At 39.3% G+C, this 22,128-nt stretch overlaps 1 protein-coding gene across 1 annotated transcript in view; it reads right to left on the minus strand.

Moving 5' to 3' along the window:
* Positions 1–8,831: 8,831 nt before the first annotated feature.
* itgav (integrin, alpha V) overlaps positions 8,832–22,128 on the minus strand; it is a 158,539-nt gene continuing 145,242 nt past the window's right edge. Inside the window, exons 28-30 of the mRNA XM_039757720.1 lie at positions 18,561–18,668; positions 16,036–16,158; positions 8,832–13,883 (exon numbers count right to left, since the gene is read on the minus strand). Of these exons, the coding sequence (XP_039613654.1) occupies positions 13,785–13,883; positions 16,036–16,158; positions 18,561–18,668 (330 nt within the window). The 3' untranslated portion in view covers positions 8,832–13,784. The remainder of the gene's footprint in view (positions 13,884–16,035; positions 16,159–18,560; positions 18,669–22,128) is intronic.

Here is a 22,128-nt window from a genome sequence, read left to right on the forward strand (position 1 = left end):
ATGGCCTTTCTATAACTTCAATTTAATTTAATTTAACTTAATCCTGATACTCTATATGTTCAATTCATCATAACAACTATTCATGGTGGCTCTAAAATCCGTACTGACCCCAACTCTCTCTTCTGTTTCTTTTTGGTGGTGGCCTGCGTCACCTCCACCTACTCAAAGCTTCATGATGCTCCAACAATGATGGACGGATTAAAAGGCAGAAGTCTACGTGACCATCATCATCATCAAGCCCTTCCGTGAGAATCCTAAATCCACAGAGGACTGTTTCATTTATGTTAGGTAGAATGCCCAGAGGGGACTGGGTGGTCTCATGGTCTGGAATCCCTACAGATTTTATTTTTTTCTCCAGCCATCTGGAGTTTTTTTTTGTTTTTTCTGTCCCCCCTGGCCATTGGACCTTACTCTTATTCTATGTTATTTAATGTTGATTTACTTTGTTTTCTTTTTGTGTCGTTTATTTTTCTATTTATTATGTAAAGCACTTTGAGCTACTGTTTGTATGAAAATGTGCTATAGAAATAAATGCTGTTTTTCATTTTTTATAATTCTTCTGAACTGTAGCTGTGATATCTTTCACTTGGATGTTATTGATTGCATTGAGTAAGTAAAGCTGGAAAAAAATATTGGTTTGTATGTTTTCATTTAATGCCGTAAAGCAAAAAAATGGGAACATTTCGGGTTTCCTTTCTACACCCACGGTAGATGCAGGTAGGTGCTGAACCACTGACTACGCTGTAGGTAAGCACCAAGGATTTGAACTTAACACCTGCTGCTACAGGAAGCCAATGCAATGACCCAAAAAGAGAAGTGACATGTGCCCACCTCAGATGGTTGAACACCAGACATGCCGCTGCATTTTGAAGTATCTGAAGTGGCTCGGTGACACATCCTGGTATTCCCGCCAGCAGAGAGTTGGCAGTCGTCTAGCTATGACAAGATCAAACCCTGGACTAGGAATTGTGCTGCATACTCCGTCAGACACAGTCTGATCTTTTGGATGTTATACCGACTGAATCTGCAAGACCATAGCAACAGCAGTGAAGGACAGCTGGTCATCAACCTCCACCCCAAGGTTGCATACTAACTTGGCAGGTGTTAGTGACAATGAGCCAAGCTGAACAGAGATGGGGTGCCAAATTGATGAACGAGCTGGGATAACAAGGTTGGTCGGTCTTTGTCAAATTGAGCTGCCGATGGTGCATCCTGATCCAGGCTGCAAGATGAGCGAGACATGCAGAGATCTTGTGGTCCTCTGGAAAGCACAAAAGGTACAGCTGCATATCATCGGAATAGTACTGATTGGAGAAACCATGGGACAGGATGAGGGGGTCTAGTGAAGAGGTGTACAGATAGAACCCAGAATCAATCCTTGGGGTACCCCCCCCCATGCTTGTCTGGTGCACCATTGACGTCTGTTTTTCACCAGGACACATGGTAGGATATGCCCTCACCTGAGGGCAGCCGCAGTGATGCCAGAGTCAAGAGAGATTGGCAAGGAGGATCTGGTGGTTGAGTGTGTCAAATGCAAAGGAGAAGATCTAGAACAGGGGTCCCCAACTCCATTCCTGGAAGACCACCGTGGCTGCACGTTTTCATTCTCACCCTTTTCTTACTCAGTGACCTCTTTTTGCTGCTAATTAGCGTCTTCTGAACTCATTTTAATTGATTTGCTCTTGAAGACTCAGACCCCTTAATTGTTTCTTTTTCCTTAATTAACAGCCAAACAATAATGAGATACAAAATGAGCCAAAACAACTGGTGACAATCACACAAGATCTGAAAATAAAGAACGATGAAGGTCTCAGGAATTTTCGATCTGCTCAGGTCCACAAAACATTTTAACAGTGAGCTCTTAGAAAGAGAAAATCAACAATTTCAGAAATGTCTGCTGTTGCACAACAAGAGCAGGAACAAGCCACAGAATTAAAGAACGAGTTTAATTAACGACGAGAATCAACACCTAATGAAGCAGCTGGATGGAGTGAAACTGGTTGGAGTTTGAGGCCCTGACTAAGTTGGTCTTCTGTTGGCTCCCTCACTTCACGTGTCATTTCTGTTTGGGTGCCATTTAAGGAAAGAATTGAAGCAATTCAGAGGAACAATGAAGAATTTCAGGGGAGCAAATCTTAAAAACAAGTCAATTAAAATGAATTCACAAGAAGTTAATTAGCAGCACAAACAGGACAGTTGTTAAAAAAACGGTTAGAATGAAAACCTGCAGCCATGGTGGTCCTCCAGGACCGGACTTGGCGACCCCAGATCTAGCAGGATGAGGGCAGGGTACACGTTGGTAGACCTAGTCAGGCTTAACATGTCAGCAACTGTGAGGAGAGCGGTTTTGGTGGAACGGCCCTTCTTGAATCCTGACTGATTAGAATTCCACAGCAATACACTTGTATTTTTCTATTTTGGTTAATAAATGTAGATTTTTTATAAAGATTCAATGTTGTGTTTTGTTAATAAGCCAGAGGTTTACAGTTTCCCTCTCTCTTGTATGGCATTTCAGTACATTTTAAGGGCTGATAAAAGTCTTTTTTTAAAAACTTTCAAAGCCAGCTTCCAATGGTGGGGTCTGCTTAGGCCTAAGCCTTCAGGTAGCAGTTGGAGGTCTGGCTGACCTGGGATGAGCCTCTCCCTGCCTGCTTTGTGGTGTGGCTCTTTTTGGAGGCCTCACGTACAACTTGCTATTTCCGAGATGCTTTCTCGCAACACTTTGGGTTCTACGCACTCCACAATCTCCCCAATAACAAACCTGGACTTTGTTTTAGGGTGGCACGGTGGCGCAGTGGTAGCACTGCTGCCTCGCAGTTAGAAGACCTGGGTTCGCTTCCCAGGTCCTCCCTGTATGGAGTTTGCATGTTCACCACAGTACTCAGATGTTCCAAGGAAATGAAAGACATACAGTGCATCCGGAAAGTATTCACAGCACATCACTTTTTCCACATTTTGTTATGTTAGTCTTATTCCAAAATGGATTAAATTCATTTATTTCCTAAGAATTCTACACACAACACCCCATAATGACAGCGTGAAAAAAGTTTACTTGAGGTTTTTGCAAATTTATTAAAAATAAAAAACTGAGAAAGCACATGTACATAAGTATTCACAGCCTTTGCCATGAAGCTCAAAATTGATCTCAGGTCCATCCTGTTTCCCCTGATCATCCTTGAGATGTTTAATTGGAGTCCACCTGTGGTCAATTCAGTTGACTGGACATGATTTGGAAAGGCACACACCTGTCTATAGAAGGTCCCACAGTTGACAGTTCATGTCAGAGCACAAACCAAGCGTGAAGTCAAAGGAATTGTTTGTAGATCTCCGAGACAGGATTGTCTCGAGGCACAAATCTGGGGAAGGTTACAGGAACATTTCTGCTGCTTTGAAGGTCCCAATGAGCACAGTGGCCTCCATCATCCGTAAGTGGAAGAAGTTCAAAACCACCAGGACTCTTCCTAGAGCTGGCGGGCCATCTAAACTGAGCGATCGGGGGAGAAGGGCCTTAGTCGGGGAGGTGACCAAGAACCCAATGGTCACTCTGTCAGAGCTCCAGAGGTCCTCTGTGGAGAGAGGAGAACCTTCCAGAAGGACAACCATCTCTGCAGCAATCCACCAATCAGGCCTGTATGGTAGAGTAGCCAGACGGAAGCCACTCCTTAGTAAAAGGCACATGGCAGCACACCTGGAGTTTATAAAAGGCACCTGAAGGACTCTCAGACCATGAGAAACAAAATTCTCTGGTCTGATGAGACAAAGATTGAACTCTTTGGTGTGAATGCCAGGTGTCACATTTGGAGGAAACCAGGCACAGCTCATCGCCAGGCTGATACCATCCCTACAGTGAAGCATGGTGGTGGCAGCATCAGGAACTGGGAGACTAGTCAGGATAAAGGGAAAGATGACTGCAGCAATGTACAGAGACATCCTGGATGAAAACCTGCTCCAGAGCGCTCTTGACCTCAGACTGGGCGACGGTTCATCTTTCAGCAGGACAACGACCCTAAGCACACAGCCAAGATATCAAAGGAGTGGCTTCAGGACAACTCTGTGAATGTCCTCGAGTGGCCCAGCCTGAGCTCAGACTTGAATCCGACTGAACATCTTTGGAGAGATCTTAAAATGGCTGTGCACCGACGCTTCCCATCCAACCTGATGGAGCTTGAGAGGTGCTGCAAAGAGGAATGGGCGAAACTGGCCAAGGATAGGTGTGCCAAGCTTGTGGCATCAGATTCAAACAGAGGTGAGGCTGGAATTGCTGCCAAAGGGGCATCAACAAAGTATTGAGCAAAGGCTGTGAATATTTATGTACATGGGATTTCTCAGTTTTTTTATTTTTAATAAATTTGCAAAAACCTCAAGTAAGCTTTTTTCACGTTGTCATTATGGGGTGTTGTGTGTAGAATTCTGAGGAAAAAAATGAATTTAATCCATTTTGGAATAAGGCTGTAACATAACAAAATGTGGAAAAAGTGATGCGGTGCGAATACTTTCCAGATGCACTGTATCTTTATCATCTTTTTTTTTAATTGAAAGTAAATCATTATGCAGGCCAAGAGGGGTTCCCAAACTTTTTCAAATGACTATATGACAAGACCAAAGCCTAGACTAGGAATTGCTGCGTACTCCGTCAGATACATTCGGATCTTTTGGATGTTATACCGACTCAGTCTTCAAGATCACAGCAACAGCAGTGAAGGACAGCTTGTTTTTTATTTATTTTTTTATTCTTCTGAACTGTAGCTGTGAAATCTTTCACTTGGATGTTAGAGATTACAATGAGTAAGTAAAGCTGGAAAAAATATTGCTGTGTGTGTGTTCATTTAAGACTGTAAAGCAAAAAAAAATGGGAAAATTTCAAAGGGGGGGGATTCCTTTCTACACCCACGGTAGATACAGGTAGGTGCTGAACCACTGACTACTCTGTAGGTAAGCACCAAGGATTTGAACTTAACACCTGCTGCTACAGGAAGCCAATGCAATGACCCAAAAAGAGAAGCAACATGTGCCCACCTCAGATGGTTGAACACCAGACATGCTACTGCATTCTGAAGTGGCTCGGTGACACATCCTGGTATTCCCGCCAGCAGTGTGTTGGCAGTAGTCTAGATATGACAAGATCAAACCCTGGACTAGGAATTGTGCTGCATACTCCGTCAGTTACGGTCTGATCTTTTGGATGTTATACCGACTGAATCTGCAAGACCATAGCAACAGCAGTGAAGGACAGCTGGTCATCAACCTCCACTCCAAAGTTGTATACCAACTTGGCAGTTGTTAGTGACAATGAGCCAAGCTGAACAGAGATGGGGTGCCAAATTGATGAACGAGCTGGGATAACAAGGTTGGTCGGTCTTTGTCAGATTGAGCTGTCGATGGTGCTTCCTCATCCAGGCTGGCGCCCTGCCCGGGGTTTGTTCCTGCCTTGCACCCTGTGCTGGCTAGGATTGGCTCCATCAGACCTCCCCCCCCCAACCCGTGACCTGTGTTAGGATATAGCGGGTTGGAGAACGACTGACTGATGACTTTGTTTTAAATGCCATTCATTTACAGAGTGGAAAATGAACAAAGATGAGTCGGGCCAATCATGTAAAAACGAACCCTTTTATTCCGTTCAACAGCATTCCATCACTCGTTCTTAAAGCAGGTTGTTTAAAAATGTATTGCATTACAGAAAGGAAGCATTTTCAGTGGGCATTTCATAAAAAAAGCTACTCTTTGTTAAGGCAAACAAAGTTTCCCCCACCAGAAAACAATCATTTAATATTAATGCGACTTTCATATTATTAGTGGCACATACTGGCAAAGTCATACCGACCCGTGAATATGAAGGTGGGGGTGGGGGGTTACTGGAGGTAAACGATTAACAAAGCCTTTTTTATGGTTATCTATACATTTTTCACATTCAAACTGTAGTTTGGGTAAAACAATATTTTCACAATAACATTTTTATTTTGCCTTAAGCTATAGCTCACATTTTTATTGCTGTCCACACCCTGTTTAAGCTCAGCTGTACCCTTAGTTCAAATGAAATTTAACATCTAAAAAAAAAAAAAGTTGGTAACACAAAGAAGAAGAAAGAAAAAAGTTCAATTAACTAAATGAGTGAAAAAGAAAAGAAAATAAATAAAAAGTGAAAACCCCCCCATCTGGCTAAAGCTGGGGATCACTAAGCATTCGTAACGACGCATGGATACATTTGCGTGTCACTACATTGGATCCTGCTTCCCAAACACTATACAAAAACTACTTAATTTTTTATTTCATTTATTTATTTTAAATCAACCTGAAATTCACCGTACTCCACACACTTTTCACCCAATGTGGGTGACACATTACATTCTGGAGTGGCAGTTACTTCCCAAAAACACATTATTAGAAGGCAGTGATTCAAGGCGCGCCACTTCCTACAGGGTTTTATCTCTGTTTTGTACGCATGTTTAAGCTTAGTCCACACTAGCACGGATAAATCTGACAAATTTTAAAACATTTTCCGTCCACACAAACGTTTTCTAAAGGTTTACCATTCCCACCGAAACAACAAAAACATGGAGGCCTTTCTTAACGAGTGTACGCAGCCTGTCGGCCAATCAGTTGTGTGTGTTTACGCTGCAAACCCGACGTAAACCAAAATGTCAAAAAGAATAAGCTAAAACAAAACTGACCTCTTGTCTGAAATACAACTGCTTTTAAACGTTACAAGCAAATGTAAAGGTGCCAAAGCTTTGGATTTTATAGACTGGAAGTCTCACCAAAGTAAATACAGCGAAACAGTCGAGCGTTTCAAGGTGCAGAACCCGTCAGCTGAGGCAAAGACGTTTAGGAATAAGTACAGGAGAAAGTAGAGTGAAATGACACCTTTTATTGGCTAATAAAAGGTGTCATTTCAACCTACTTTCTCCTGTAACAAACTATGGCTAACACGGCACAACACTCTACTGTTAGGAATAAGTAAGATGAGATCACAAAAGGAATTATCAGAATAAACCATTAAATTATATGTCAATATTAAGAAAGCTCCACTTCTAAACCACACTGCTACACGAGACCCAGTGTTTTTAAATTTACAACCTTCAAAGAATGTTGTTTAAACGATACGGTTTCGGTTGTTGGAAATTGCGTTTTAATGTGGATGAAGGCTAAACCTAATAAATGTTACATTTGTCAGTGTTAAGTCCGTGTCACATTACACAACTTTTCCAGCGATCTCCACGTACATAACTTTAGGTTACTACCTCCAACTCACTAATGTGACTCCAAGTAGTCTGCGACTCGCTCCGATAGGATTAGCCAGGTTAGTTGTTGGTGCAGGCTTGTGTGCATGAGCAGAAACCTTGATAACATTTAAGGAGGAACTGGACGAGATTTTGGGGCAGCTTAGCTATTAGCTAAACAAAAGGGCTTGATGGCCTAAATGGCCTTGTCTCGCTTGTCAGATTTCTTATGTTCTTATGAAAGCTGACAACCAATGAGTGCTCATCTCGGAAGTACAATTTCATATAATGTAGCAATGATGAATAAGGAACATGGGAGTTTTGAACCTCACAGATGAGAAGCTGTTCTGTCTCGTGTTTTATATGCCACAAAATGGAATTAGAAACGAGAAGGGCTGAGAATGTGTGAAGTCTTCGCACTGCACCCTCTCAGAAAGTGTACTGTAAATGTAGCAAAGTGTAATCTGTCATTTGTAATTTTTTTTTTTTGGTTTTAGCTCTGAACTTCCCCCAGAATCAATTGTTCTTGTATATAGTTAGTAGCATACCAATCATATGTTGTACTACGGCTGTTAATTAATGTTACACTCCACAGACCGCATGCCCCGGGCTTCTCTGTTAAGCCACCAGAAGCAAAGTGGATGCTGTAGGGATAAATTGTGTTTTTAGCTCTCCCCAAGGCCTTTCTAATTTTATCTGTAATATACCTGTATATTATTTGGAAATGCTTGGGTGTGTATTAAATCATGTTTTTTTCCCCCTACTTCTTTACGTGAAGTTTTTGTATGTTTACTTTTGAAAAATAACAAAACTCTCATGGGTTATTCGCGGCACAGCATTTCAATGTAATTCAGCTTGGTTTACAGTATGGCCATATGTATATCTTGTGCTTTAATTTTATTTATTTTGTATTAATAGTCATGTTTATAATAATTTGTAATCAACATGATTTATTATTTAGTAGGCATAAGAGAGAAGCTGTTTGTATGAAGCCCTGACCTCTTTTTTTTTTTGGTTTCTGGAAAGGTACACTACTTGATTTTTCGCTAAGGATATATAAGAGTATAATATATAATACTATGGCAAATGTATAATTTACAATATATATATCCATCCATCCATTATCCAACCCGCTATATCCTAACTACAGGGTCACGGGGGTCTGCTGGAGCCAATCCCAGCCAACACAGGGTGCAAGGCAGGAAATACACCCTGGGTAGGGCGCCAGCCCACCGCCGATTTACAATATATAATACATTATGTAAATAGTTCTATATGTAATATGTTTATTGTGCTATTTAAAAAAATAAAATAAAACAGAAGCATGTGGATGGTGTAGGGGGCACAAGGGAGCTGTATGTGTGATACTCTGTCCACTCCCAAACCCCGTTTCTGGAGAGGGAAAGGAAAGAAACTTCTGCTTTGCCCCAACATTCCTCCGAGTTGAGTTTCTCAGATAACGGCGAGTTGAATGGATTCCAGACAGTTACACAAAGTCAGCACCCAATTGCTAGATTTGTCCTGCCCAGTCAATTCAGTCACGTAAAATCGACCCGGCCTGCGAATGGGATCGGCAAGTGCAGTGGGCAAGTCTGATATTCCCTACAACTCAAAGTTGCATAATGTGACATTGGTTTTAGTGTGGACTAGGTATTAGTCTCTTCGAAATCTACATTAAAATCCTTTAGCGGTGCTACTTAAATTAATAAGAAATCAACTACATTTTGCTACAAAAAAAGAAAAAGGCCACATTGTTAATTTATGTGACAGTAATGACCATAGAAAACCTAGAATTTCACTGTATTCAACATATTTCGTAAAACAATGAAAATTCGAATAGGGAGTTTACGTAAACAGTAAGACAGACCCATTGTATTGCACTTTTAAGAATTTATACAGTATAAAATACATCCATCACCTGTGCTTGAACTACAGAAGCTGAGAGAGGACATGTAATATTGTTATTTTTTTAAATTATTTCCTCGAGATAACGGACTAATTTTATCGGATCTCGATAAAACAAAAGATTGTGCTTTCAGTAAATTATAAAATAATTGTATCTAATGTTTAATGTTTAGCTTATTGGAGCCACGATCTGTTTGAAATGGAAGAAGAGCAGAACTGTATTGATCGCGTCACATTTTTGTTCAATCAAGGGCCGATGTAGGCTGAAATATGTTTATGCCTTAGTTTAGAAAATAATGTTAGTGTCCTTCATTTAAGAAGACTGTTAGTAAGGTTTCAGCTGTATTTAAGCGAGCCTAATGCCAGGAGCAAAGGTTAAGTTTCTTTTTCTCAAGATTGCGATAAAATTATTCCATTGTCTCGAGGAGACAATTTTAAAAAATAACGATATTGCATGTCCTCTCTCAGCTTCCGTATTGAACAGTCTGGTCATTGTGCATTTTTTTTTTTAAACACAAACCAACAATGATGACCATTAGGGGGTGCTAGTTCCCATTTTGCCATAAAAAGTGAAGTCTTATGGGTATGTATGAAAAAAAAACATTTTACTTAGAAAATCTCTTTCTCTTTGTGCATATACATGTTACAATTAGCGTTTCACATACAAAGTGTGCAAGATTTATATAAAAACAGTCAGAAATTACAATTTTATATTGTAGTAGTATTGAAAAAAGTCTTTTCTGGCGGGAAAGGGAGCAACTTGCATTCCCATCACATTTTTTTCAGTTACGGGCTTCCCCTAAATTATGAACCGCTTTACAAAAATTCATGAATACAAAAAAAAATGCTTTAAATATTTTTTTCTTTGTCTAAATTTTCATGATTACGAACACTGAATGAGCCAGTGCTAACACCCAGTCATCTATCTTCACAGTCATTACTTTTCCACCTCTGTTCTGCATGCAGAATTGGATGGGCGTGAATCGTTATCTTGTTTGTTCATACACTGTCCGCATGGCGGCCTGACAGACAATTGTGAGAATGCAAGGACAAGACGTTTCAAGGGGCTTAGCAATGTTAACAATTCGCTAGAGAACTAGCAAGAGGTTTTTTGAAAAGTAAGCAGGGGGAAACGCGTAGTCAAAAGCCAAAAAAGTCAAAAACGGGGATAGGCAAGTCACACAATCCACTCGTGCTACATTTTATTTATTAAAAATTGGTGAAAGACATAGACGAGCCCTAAGGAGATTTATTCTGAACGCATTTCGCCAAATTAGGCATAGTAGTGACTACTGCTGTTAACCCAGGGACCCTGTTAAAATTTGTCATTCCTTACCTCCTTTACTCTCAAATCTGAAAGGATACATTATGGAATTCTGTCTTTAAATATTTTTATAAAACATTATTATGGTTTTCTTCCAAATTTCTTTTATGTTTCTCAATCATTTTTGACTATTATTCTATGTTATTTTTTGAATGTTTCTAAATTATGTTTGACTCGGTGCAGACTCAGAGTTTGTCATTTCTTATTTCGTGTTGTCCCAATTCTTAAAGGATACATTTGGCATTTTTGAATTTTTGGACTTTTTCTAAAGTTCCATTTTTGACTCGGAGTTCGTCATTCCTTACTTCTATCAGTTGCAGTCTTAAAGACTAAATTCTGTATTTTTTAACTTCAAATTATTTCTGACTTTAATTTTTTTTTCTGAATAATGTTTTGTGATTTTTTTCAAAATTATTTTTGACTGTGTTTGTACTCTGTTGAAATTGATCACTCTTTACCTCGGTTTCTCACACGTCCCAAGAGTAAATTTGATATATTTTACTTGTTTTTTTTTTCCTTTAAATACATTTTTTGACATTTTTCTTAAATTATTTTTTCAGTGCTAGAATTTGTCATTCCTTACCTGTTACCTCAAAGTCTTAAAAGATCTATTCAGTGATTTTTTGATGATTTGACTATTTTTCTACATTTTTTTGACTTTTTGATTTTGTTTTTATAAATTATTTTCCACTTAACAGTCTTTTATTCCTTACTACTAGTACTCCCAAATCTTAACATAAATTTGATATTTTGAATACAAAATTTTTAAACTACTTGTATTGAAATGATTTGACTCGATGTACTCTGTTTGAATTAGTCACATTCCTAACTTCTGTTACTGTCAAGTTTTAAAAAATGGGTTTAGGATTTTCTAAGTCAAAATCATTTTCAGACTTTTCCTAAATAATTTTTATTTTTTTTAACTTTTTTGAATTTTTTTTTTTTTTATTTCTTTTTTACTTGGTACACTATCTTAAAATTTGTCATTCTTTACTACTTTTATTCCCAAGTCTTTAAGGATAAATTTGACAATTTTTAATTTGTTTTTTGAAGTTGTTTCAGAAAACCTGTGTTAAGTATAGCAATCTTTATAGATTAAAAAAGGAAACAAAGATATCCCCAGCAGGATACAATGGTGACCTGTGATGTACTGCCATTGTAAATGTCCTGCGGGGAGACTTTCTCCTCCCTCCCCAAACCACATTTACAAATAATTCTTCACTTATCAACACAGCATTCCGTGGTCTGCCTAGTTGAAGAACTGGTAAAAAGAATAAAAAGAAGACATCTTTGTCTTGTGTAGGACATGAACGAGACATAAACCAGTGCCAAAACTACTAGCAATGGCAATTAAAATCAACAAGATGCCAAGCTACAAAACCCAATACGTAAAGCAAAAAATCAAAAAGACGAAGAGGCACAGTAGAGATTCTAATTATTGAAGCTGATTCTGCGCATTAACTACTACCAAAAAAGTCATAAGTTGTTTATATCCAGAATTCTGGACAACCAAGGAAGTGTGCGATGATGACCTTTATGTTATGTAACGTCACACCACACCACATGCTTCTGGGAATTAGCAACCTTACACAAACGCTAACAAAAAGTAGTGGTGCCCGCAAAAAATGGCAGTGCCACAAGATGCAAAATATTTTTTAGGTAATTCAAAATGACTTTAAATGAGAAAACTAATTAAAGAGGTTGAATCTGGATATTCCAAAACCGCCATAAGGAAGAAATAAGCAAAAAAATATGTGGAATCAACAAAAAGAAAAATTAAAGTGTTCCTTATTTGTGTTTTTTTTTTGTATTTTTTAACAGTACCATACCACCGTTATGCTAATTGCAGTACCGGAAGAACACGGTGGTGTCAGGAACCTCGCACTTGGTTGAATTCCAGCATGATGAGATCTTCAATCAGAACCCCCCCACCCCAATATTCGAGATAAATATATATATCAGTCGCACGAGAAGCCACATCCCAGTTTTTCCAATCAAAATCATTGAGGGGAAAACCACATCACCGAGTAAGAAGTTCATTAAATCTAACATCACTACATGTGATCCCCGTGTTGTCAACGGGTTTAACGTCGTGAACGTTGCAGAAGCAGGCTTCATTTAACCTGCCCCATTACCTTCTATAAATCTAATGGTTCAAACACCCAGAGCCAACATGATTAAGGCCGATGTATGACTGAAGCTGACAAACTCCGAAATATTTCTGCTTGAAAAGCGGTCTTTTGTGACAATGGTGAGCTTTAAAGTTTACAGTATCTACACACCACTTGTTTATGATTGTGCAAGCTGTGACTGGCGCTATATAAAATGAACTGAATAGTCCTGGTTCAATGCCTATAAGGATTTTGGATTAGTTCAGAGAGTGAAGAAGGCCAAAAGAGTGCGTTAAAGTGGACAGAACATGTGGCAATAACCATTGCACTGACACAGCCCCTTACAGAAAGGTGACAGGACCCCAAAAGGTTTGTGTCGCTTTCATTTCATTTCATGAGTGCTTCACATCCAACACTTCTTAGCTCTTTCATAGTCAATCCCTCCGATGCACTTGTGCAGGTGCCCCCCTCCACTGATGGAAGCCCCTTTGTCACGCAGCAGAGTGGAAAAACCACAAAGAAGCAACACAGTTGACAAAGAGCAGTCTTAATAGGAAGATTTGATAGGCTAATCAGTCTCTGCAAACACCAGAGTCCACGCCATTAATGTTTTCAAATGTTTGCTGCAAATCTTCTGCTCAAGTGTAACACCAGTAATTCATTTTCATTTTGTTTCAGATAAGTCACTAATTTCTACTCAGCTCTCATTTAAAGGTGGCCATTTGGCATTTTGGTCTTTTTTTTCATCTAGTTTGTGCGCTGGAGAAAGAAGAGGCGCCGGCTTATAGATTCATAAAACAAACCAACCTTAGGATCTTTCTTCCTTAGTCTTGATGTCTCATAGATTAAACAAAAAAATGACTTTTATCTTCATGTCCTGTGCCAAGCAACTGAACTCAACGCCAGGATATCCTGAAGAGAAACAAAGTCCCATAGTAGAAATACTGGCATCTCTAAAGTTTGCTACCATAAACAACTAGCATAGGGACTTGAGTAGGTATAGTCTTTGGAAAGGAGATAAGAATTTCATCAACACGTGTTATTTTCAGATGAGATGGTTAAAACATGCTCAGTGATGGCAGCTCTGAGCGTGTGCCATAATTCTCTGGTTGATTGGTTGGTTAGCAGTTAGTGCATCATCTGGAGTGGTTATTAGGAGTGAGAAGAGTCCGACCTGTGTGGCAGTGACCACTAGCGCAGCTCAGGCGGCAGGGCCGGTCCACTCACTTAGGCCTCTGTGATCCCATCGCCGTTTTCCTGAGGCTGCAATTGTTCTTTTTCTGTGCCATCCTCATGAGGTGGCCGGACACGCTTAAAGAAGCCAAACTGCAAATGAAAAATATAAACAAGCAGGTAAATAATGAAGAAAAACACATTTATAGTAAATCAACAGAAATGGAGACAAAGAGATAGATAGAAAAGCACTATATCACAGACAGATAAATAGATGAAAGGAAGCACACAGTAGATAGAAAGAGACGGACGTGACACAATATATACATAGTATGGAAGCCATTATAAAACAATATCAAAGATACGAAAGGTACTACATAGATACATTAGCTAGGTTATGAAAGACATGATAGGCAAGATATAGAAGCTACTATATAACAGTTTAGATTTGAAAAGCATTACACAAAGATAGACAGTACATGAAAACCACAATATAATAGATCGTTTAGGTAAGCCATGATATAAAGGCACATCAATGACTTGACATATTAAGTAGGATATGAAAGACACGATATAACTGACAAGTAAACCAACAGATAGGTGGCTGCTGACGTTAGTGGCCATATAAATTGCTCCGAGTGTTGTTGCATTGAGGACTCGTTTGTAAATGTCACCAACTCACTCAGGCTCTCCTGCTTACCAGTTAGTCATTGGCTGAATTGTACAAAAGCACCATGCAAGCAAAGGTACTACATAATATATGCATAGATAAATAGACATACAGATATGAAAAGCCTGTTTAATACATATGTAGATATAGTAGATAAAACATACAAATTGATAGGTATAAAAGGCACTACAAAATAGATACACAGTGAGACAGATAGGAAAGGCAACATGTGTCAGGGGTCCTGGAGCTCCACTGTGGCTGCAGGCTTTCATTGTAACCTTTATCTTAATTAGTGACCAATTTTTGCTGCAAATTAACCTCTTTTCTCCTTCATTTTAATTGTCTTATTTTTTAGGATTCAGTCTTCTGAATCGCTTCTTTTTTTCCTTAAATGTCACCCAAATGAGAGCCAACAGAGGACCATCTACGTGGGGGGCCTTAAACTCCAATTAGTTTTTTTTTTTTTTTTAAATAAATCAATTCTTATTATTAATTAAACTCGCTATTTAATCCCACAGCTTGATGCTACTCTCATTCTTCCACAATAAACATTTCCAGAACTGTTAGTGCTGGCTCCTTTTGTATTGTATTGACGGGGTTCAGTTGTCCATCCATAACTGACTCTCACAGTAATATGAGAAGTGGACAAACTGCTGTAAATCTTGAGGACAAAGCCCAAATTCTCCAGTGACCCACTACTAAGCCAAACAGACTGTTCATTAGTAAGTGCCAGACTCCATTCTGACTCAAGACGGCCATTCTCTTGGGACAGGGGTCCACAACTGTAACAGCGCAGAGTGAGCACACACTTCCTAATGTTAAGTGCGGATATGACCCTGGGTTAACAGCTGTTCTCTTCTGTTGGAGTGGTTTTGTGGCTCTGTATAAGCACCCCTACATTACACCGATAACCCTGGCATGGAAAGCCAGAGTTTACACAGCGAATGGCTAGCGGTGGCTAGCACTGAAGGATTTGCACATACAAATGACTGAAAATCAATAGAGGCCTGCAAAACCAGAGTTGTTTCTCAGGTGTTATTGACGCTTAACAACCACCACAATAAGGAGTCATTGTAACCCAAAGTTCTGATATTTCACACTCATGACTTTTCCTACAAAGCACTGTGATTGTAAGGGCAAAATACAGCACGCTAATATTTTATTAGAATGAAATGGAGGAATGAGATCCTCCTGTTCGTGCTTCAGTTGGTGGGAAGAAATGCAAGATTATTCACTACTTCTGTACAGCAAAATCAACTGGTGAACTTTTACTCAAATCGGTTGGCCTCTAGGCATTCCACTGCACTAATAACCAAGTTTCCCTCTGACCGAGTGTTTCAGATGTCAGGTCAATGGACTCCCATTCAGACGTCATTCAGATAATGGGCAAATCACATTCATGGCTGACTGGGATGTGTGAATCTGTTGAAAACCTAAATTTGAAATTCAAAACCTTCTAACCCATTACAGCATTTTCTCTCTATGTTAATATCTATGGTGTATGTAGCAAACATTACCACCAAGAGTCGACCTAAAAACTGCAAAATTAAACATTTCTAAGATTTTGCCACTTAAGTGAATTGGGGGTTGTGATTTATTTAACAGACCGCCAAATGCAATTGATGCCAGACTTACCTTATACATCACAAAGATGAGCAGGGCTAAGAGCAGGAGCCCTGCCAGTACTGCCAGTGCAATGACCCAGCCAGGGACGGGCTGTGAAGACTCCTGCTTGACCCATATGATGGACGTGCTAACCTAGGAAACAAAAATGGAAACACAGGCTTACAACTTATCTTGGGGTTCCACACATTGCACAGTATGAACTCAGCCATGGTCAGTGCTTAGGAGTAAAAGAGCACTTCAAGAAATGTCGATGGAGCAGGAGGCTGTACCGAAATTTTTAAAAGCATAGAATTAAGGCAATAGCCTTGATCAACGTCACAGTTATACTCTTTTTCAAAAAGGGTAATGCAGAGGACAGCCTTGGATGTAAGAATAGTCCAATTTGTGGATTTGGGAGGTCTTCAGACACCTTCACTTTTTTCACATTCCTATATGCATACCATGCACTGTGCATGGGGGTTGTGATAGAAGGACTAATTCTGGTGGTGGTGGGGGGGGCACTTAACGCTCAAATTATCATCACAGACAGTCACCTGTTGTGATTATTTTTCATTAATCAGCAGAGGGTCAGGTTCAAATCAACATCAACCAGGAACACATAAAATAAAAAAAATGAAAGCATGAAGAAACAGCGCGTGCTGCACTTGCAGGTACGTTTAGAAATCTAAATCTGTCCAACTTCTAGTAAACCTGCTAATGTTACAGCAATTGCCACTACAATAAACCATGCAGTTTACTGGAGTAGCAATGGAGTGGCATGATGCAACAGTTTTGATATTGAGTGTTTAACAGATGTCATCTGCTGTTACAGTACTCAGCTGACACAAGGCTGTGGATTATTAATTACACACCTGAGGACATCAACACGTTGTTAAAGGCTGCTAACGCTAAAGGCCATATGAATTGCTCCGAGTGTTGTTGCATTGGGGACTCGTTTGTAAATGTCACCAACACACTCAAGCTCTCCTGCTTACCTGTTAGTCATTGGCTGAATTGTAGAAAAGCACCAGGCAAGCAAAGGTACTACATAATATATGCATAGCTAAATAGACATACAGATATGAAAAGCCTTATTTAATACATATGTAGATATAGTAGATAAAACATACTGTGTACAAATCAATAGGTATAAAAGCCACTACAAAATAGATACTCAGAGAGACAGATGGGAAAGGCAACCTACTGTATGTCAGTGGTCCTGGAGCTCCACTGTGACTACAGGTTTTCATTCTAACCTTTATCTTAATTAGTGACCAATTTTTGCTGCTAATTAACTTCTTTTTTCTTTCATTTTAATTTTCTTTGAGGTACAAAAAGAGCAATTAGCGGAGATGAACTTCAACTGTTAGTTTATTTTATTAGCAGTTAACATTACCGGTGTAGTTACTGTCATACTGCTGTCTGCAGTCATTGGCAGGACAAAATGAAGCTTAGATAAATTCGTAAGTGTATTTGATATATTCACATGTTCATTTTTTAAATGTGAAATAATAACCCAATGTTTACTGGCCAGTTTATTGAGCACATTTTGTAGTAGTTTTAGAAGTTATTATTAGTGGTAGTACTAGTAGTTGTTATTGTATTTTACATTATTAGAAGTAGTAATATTAGTAGTAGCTAGATTTTATATTACGATTATTAGCAGCAGTGGTAGTAGTACTAGTTGTAGGGGTATTTTATTATTCATTTCATACTATTATTATTTTTTATTAGTAGTAGCAGTAGTACAGGTACTAGTTGTATTTTTTATTATTATCTTCTTATATAATAAGCTACCGTGGTTGTTCGTTTGTCTGTCCGGGATTTTAAATCACCTGTAGCTCGCAAACCATTTCACCTATTGACTTGAATTTGGTACACATATACTACATGACGTCTACTATCTGCTTTCGGGGTGATGATTTTTATTACTATTTTAAATTTTATTTTATTGTAGATTAAACTCTTGGCAGCATGCAGCATGGCGGCTGTGAGGCCCATGCGTATGGGTGCCGTTCTCATTCCCTACCACCTTCGCAGTCACTTCCCCTACCTCTTCATATCTTTAGTCATTTTTGAGGCAGATTGAAGACTTAAGTGCCAGCTTAAGTGAAAAATTAAAGAAAACGAACTAACGATCAGTTTTAATGCGAAAAGATGCCGACGAAAGAAGAGAAGCAGTTGGCCGCTAGGGTGGAGAAAAGATGAGCTGCTCAGGAAGCAGCAAGCGCATCAACCTCTGAGCAAACGAATGCTAAACAGAGACAGAGAAAGAGTCTGAAACTAGGAATGCTCACATCAAGTTTATTCACTGCACGTTATCGTGCAGTACGCTACAACTGGTAATATAATATACAATATTATATAATATATGATCCTTGAGGATGCTGCTTCTTATTCATCCACCACTAAGTTCTCTTGGATTTCTTACTGCTTCTGAATTTTGAGAAACCATTCCTTGATGTTTAAAGCTTCCAAAAACTAACAATAGAGCAAATTCTAAGCAAAAAAAAATAAAAAATCCAAATTCATAACGGTGCAAAACAGCAACTTACCAATGTGACATTGGATGGATTTTCGTACGTCAGGTTCTTATAAGGCATTTCTATGACCTGGAATGATGCTGAAGACTTCAAGGAGTACGAATGGTTTTGGTTCTCACTCTAAATTGAAAAAAACAAAAAAACAAAAAGTGGGAAAAAATAAGCATGAGAGTTAGAACAGAAAACTGAACATCCATACCAGTGCCTGTACTTAAGTTTCTCAGTGTAGGAATATGGTGCCAGCTTGCTAAAATAAAAAAAAAAATCTCAGTATGCCACAAATTTGGTCCTACCCTTAGGAGCAGGAGTAAAAGCATTTTATCAGTTTTCCTAATTTATGAAGCTACTCCTAACTTCAACCGCGGTTTAGAAGAACTCCTAGGCTGTCCTAACAGACTAGGAGCTACCAGAAGATGACGAACAGGCAGAGATCGACATGCGCATCCCAGCAAAGGCTTTGTAAAAGCCAAACAACAATGAACTCACAAAATAAGGTATTGATTTGACAAATGTTGTACATTATGTGAACACTCCATATACACTCCTGTATGTGGAGAAGATATGCGTGGTCAGTCAAAATGAAAGTGTTGGTACCATTACGATTTTTGGCAGCAACACAGCTTTGCAATAGTGAGCATTTGGATCTGTCACAACCAACCATTTCTCAAACTATGAACGTCCTTGCAACACACGAGGTAATATACAGATTTATACATTTCCTTGTGACTTCACGTAAGGCAGTATTAAAGGAATCTGTACTCATTGCAAACCAGTGTGCACGTAAAGATCATTGCCTCAAATGTGAATGAGCACACATATGTGAAACTCGAGCAATATCACAGCATGAACACATCGGTGGTCATGGATGCAAACTGTACTGTAATAGCCAACATATCATTTGAGGATAGGTGGGTCTGGATGAGCATAACATTCCATGAGCCCCCAGAATGTTCACATTACACTTTACAAAGTTCAAGGAGGCAGGTGGAGACTCCCAGGACATTGGATAAACAGAGCTTTGTAGAAAATAAGATGGAAAATCAAGGATAAGGGAAATGGCATGCAACACTGAAAGTTTGACACTCTGGGTTGGCTCCAGCAGCGACAATGCCCTTAAACCCAGTACCGTCAATAACATGACTGGGATGACCCGGGCAAATGAGAACACAAAGAACCAAGAGGTATGGTGCAAAGGTGCTTTGTGCTTTTATTAACAAAATTTCTAAATCCCCAAAATGCAAAGAGTATTGCATGCTTATTTAAATAAATAAATAATCCATAAAAAAATAACTGTTCGTTGTGGAGGTTAAAATGTTAGTAACTACAGTATTCCAATAAAGCAACGTTAAAATCACTAGTAGGAGCTGTCCTTTAAAAAACCTGATACGAGCTATGGTGCTTCCTTCTTCACCCGTCATGGTCTACTTTTTCCACAGAGATATTTGACAATTGCAGTCGACCTTCACATGTGCTTGCACCACAGCCACCTCATTCGGTCACCTCTGTCCCGACCTGTGTCCCTCATCTGCAGGGACATACAAGACTTGTTTCGTTTTCCACCTGCAGTCACTATATGGCCATTAGGTAGGAGATCACTCCAAGTGGCTGGCTGCTCCTGCTACTGGAATGCGCAGCAGGAGAAAACCTGCCTCCATGAGTGCCGTCTGTGTGCTTCTGATCGCTTGCCTTCCTACTGCTGCACTAGCTCAGCCATGCTATCTGCCACATACCTCTACTCTTTCAATGTAACCACCATGCGTTCTTTCCTTGATCTTTCCTTCTTTGACCCCTTAACTTACACAAGCCCCCTTCTTTTATTCTCCTACGTCTGCAGCACTATTGTTATTATCCGTGGAGCACTGATGTAGAGCAGCTGACCAATTGCTCAATTAGTGAACCTTCACACAGAGCAGATCTCGGCAGCCCAGCTCCTGAATTGCGTTTAACCTTTAAGCCCGAGATGCACTGCTTGTAATTAAAACTCTCAACGCTATAAACTCCTCTCATGACATTAACACGATCAGGAACACTGGAACAGAGTCTGTGATTTCATTACCAGTGTAAGAATAGCCATGGCTAGTTTCAGTAACTGTTACATTACAAGGAATTTCCTGTGGCCATGACAGCAGGAAGGTTCTCTTCTGGAAGTACAGCTGTGCATCATTCATCATTAAATAAGCATGGCCACTATCAGGCTTTACTCTCATTCGTTGACTGTGTGGCTCATTCTTTCCATCTCTGTGCTCGTTACAGCATTATTCTTGATGTTGTTTGCGAATAGGCAATAATTATGTTCAGCTTAGCGCAATATCCTATCTTATTTTGTTTTACATATTCTTATGTTACAAGTACCAAATTGAAAATTATTATTACTAGCCATGTACTGCAGAGAGGTAATATAATAATTTAAAAATATTTGCTATCTCTTGCCCTCTGTTTGCCTTCAGCTCCTTTCTTCCACATTTGTGTGCGAGTGCCCTTCTGTTGAGCGTCTTCCTGTAAAGCCTGCTTCTCATATTGCTCTGTCATTATTTTTGAGGCTCACGTCCTCTTCAGTTTTATACTTAGATAGATACTTTACACCTATTGGCGTCTTTGAAGGGGACTCTTCCTGTGTGGCTCATACACCTTTACTGCTCTTTGTGTGTTGCACTCACACTTCCTCTTTGGTTGTGTCACCAATGTTAAACTGACCACTCAAATTACTCAGAGAGACTGGACACACCGACCTTAACATTTTATTACATAGTAGATTATTATTATCATCATCATCTTTAAGGTGAAGCCTTAGCGTTCATATCAGAAAACTAAAAAATATCATCCTAAGTGCCAATTTGTGACAGGATGTGCCACAAAAGTATGACTTCATTCTCAAACATGGTCTCCTACTCCCCGCTGGGTGCAGGACACTTCATAAATACTTCTAATATCCTACACTGTGGTATGACAAACTCTTCTCCTAGTTAGACATTTAGTGTTATTCCTAGGAGTAATTCAGAGACCTTGATAAATATGGGCCCAGGTTTGTTAGCAAACAATCAACAAGAATTTACTGTAGATGGAAGAGGTTGTGTTCCACTAATAAGCTGGAATTATATGAGAAAGAAATAAAAGCGGAGGATCAGAGAAGTGCAATTTTTAAAGGCTTTTGATAATGGAGGTTGGTGATCAAACAAAGCAGAAATTCGGGGTGTGCTATGTTAGTGGGTAGAAAACTGGCTTTAACACAGGAAAGAAAAGGATTATAGTGACAGGAACGTTTTCAGAATTAGGCAATGCTAAAAGGGGTGAATAGTGGAGTCAAGTGTTGGGGCAGCTGATCTTTTTATTAGATATACATGATCTGATAAGAATATAATCAATAAACTGGTTAAGTTTGCAAATGATGCCACATAAGCTAGAAGGTCAGATAATGGAGAATAAGCTAAATTATTATAGAGGGACTTGGACAGCATACAGGCTTAGGCCGATTTGTAGCAGATGAGATTTAATGAGAGTAAATCTAAAGAATTACATGTCTTTTTGGACTTAACTGTTTGATCTGGTTATGGAGGTGGTGAGTCATGAGATAAAAGACCAA

This window comes from Polypterus senegalus, chromosome 6 (assembly GCF_016835505.1).
Source record: "Polypterus senegalus isolate Bchr_013 chromosome 6, ASM1683550v1, whole genome shotgun sequence".
Lineage (NCBI taxonomy): Eukaryota > Metazoa > Chordata > Cladistia > Polypteriformes > Polypteridae > Polypterus > Polypterus senegalus.